Source organism: Penaeus monodon, chromosome 21 (assembly GCF_015228065.2).
Source record: "Penaeus monodon isolate SGIC_2016 chromosome 21, NSTDA_Pmon_1, whole genome shotgun sequence".
Taxonomy (NCBI): Eukaryota; Metazoa; Arthropoda; class Malacostraca; order Decapoda; family Penaeidae; genus Penaeus; species Penaeus monodon.
Genome location: NC_051406.1, coordinates 26,749,564 through 26,750,540, shown reverse-complemented (window position 1 = coordinate 26,750,540; position 977 = coordinate 26,749,564). Strand labels below are relative to the sequence as shown.

At 56.1% G+C, this 977-nt stretch overlaps 1 protein-coding gene across 1 annotated transcript in view; it reads left to right on the top strand.

Annotated features, from left to right (window-relative positions):
* The window catches only part of LOC119586626 (ATP-binding cassette sub-family C member 9-like), a 47,046-nt gene that overhangs the window by 39,378 nt on the left and 6,691 nt on the right, over positions 1-977 (top strand). Inside the window, exons 24-25 of the mRNA XM_037935372.1 lie at positions 335-530; positions 633-891. Of these exons, the coding sequence (XP_037791300.1) occupies positions 335-530; positions 633-891 (455 nt within the window). The remainder of the gene's footprint in view (positions 1-334; positions 531-632; positions 892-977) is intronic.

The window sequence follows — 977 nt, the reverse complement described above, 5'->3', positions numbered from 1 at the left end:
TAGCTCTGTTCATGTCTTTCAACTGATGTCACAAATACAGATAGATTGAGTAAAACTAACTACAGCACAAAATAGTCACAACAGCAAATGACATCAGTAGCACAATTGCAGAATTGCTTTCCTGTGTCCCTTGATTCGTCATTTTCTTTTTGTGGTTAAAAGACCGAATGCAGAACAAATGCAGTACTTATGAAAATTGATTTAGGCCATGCCAAAGCTCTCCACCAAACACACATTCGTTAGGTTCACCAAAGATGGCAAAGGGGCGCTTTTCCGTAAGTGTCCCAAGAGGGCCAACAGCAAAACACAAAGCCTGACCCCTCCGTCCTTGCAGAGAGTTGAAGCGCCTGGAGAGCCTGTCACGTTCGCCGCTCTACAGCCACATCAGCGAGAGCGTTGCGGGCGCCGTGGTCGTGCGCGCCTACGGACACCAGCGCAGGTTCACAGACGTCCTGCTCCACCGCCTCGACACGCACGTCACGGCATTTACCCTATTACACGCTGGCAACCGCTGGCTCGGCATCTGTCTCGTAAGTAGCCTGTGCCCCGTGAGTCTGTGTGCGTGTTCATTAAAGCTCCTTCGAGGGCACGAATCCTCCTGCCTGCGCCGCCAACGCCCGCTCTCTCCACAGGACTACATCGGCGGCGTGATCGTGTTCTGCGCGACCATGGCGACGCTGCTGTGGTCGACGGTGTTCCAGAGCGGCCTGAAGCCGGCCATGGTCGGCCTGGCCATCAACTACACGCTCCTCGTGCCCGTTTACCTGAACTGGATGGTGCGCTTCCTCGCCGACACGGAGATGTGCCTGAACGCCGTGGAGAGGGTGCAGCAGTACGCCACGCTGCCCGCCGAAGACGCGCCGCCCGCCAGGAGGACGACGCCAGCGCGAGGTGAGCCCGGCGACGAGGCGTCCTTTTGCCTCGGAAGTGCGAAACGTTACCTGCTCTTAAGCTGCCATTCATTTCTGGAGTTTAAG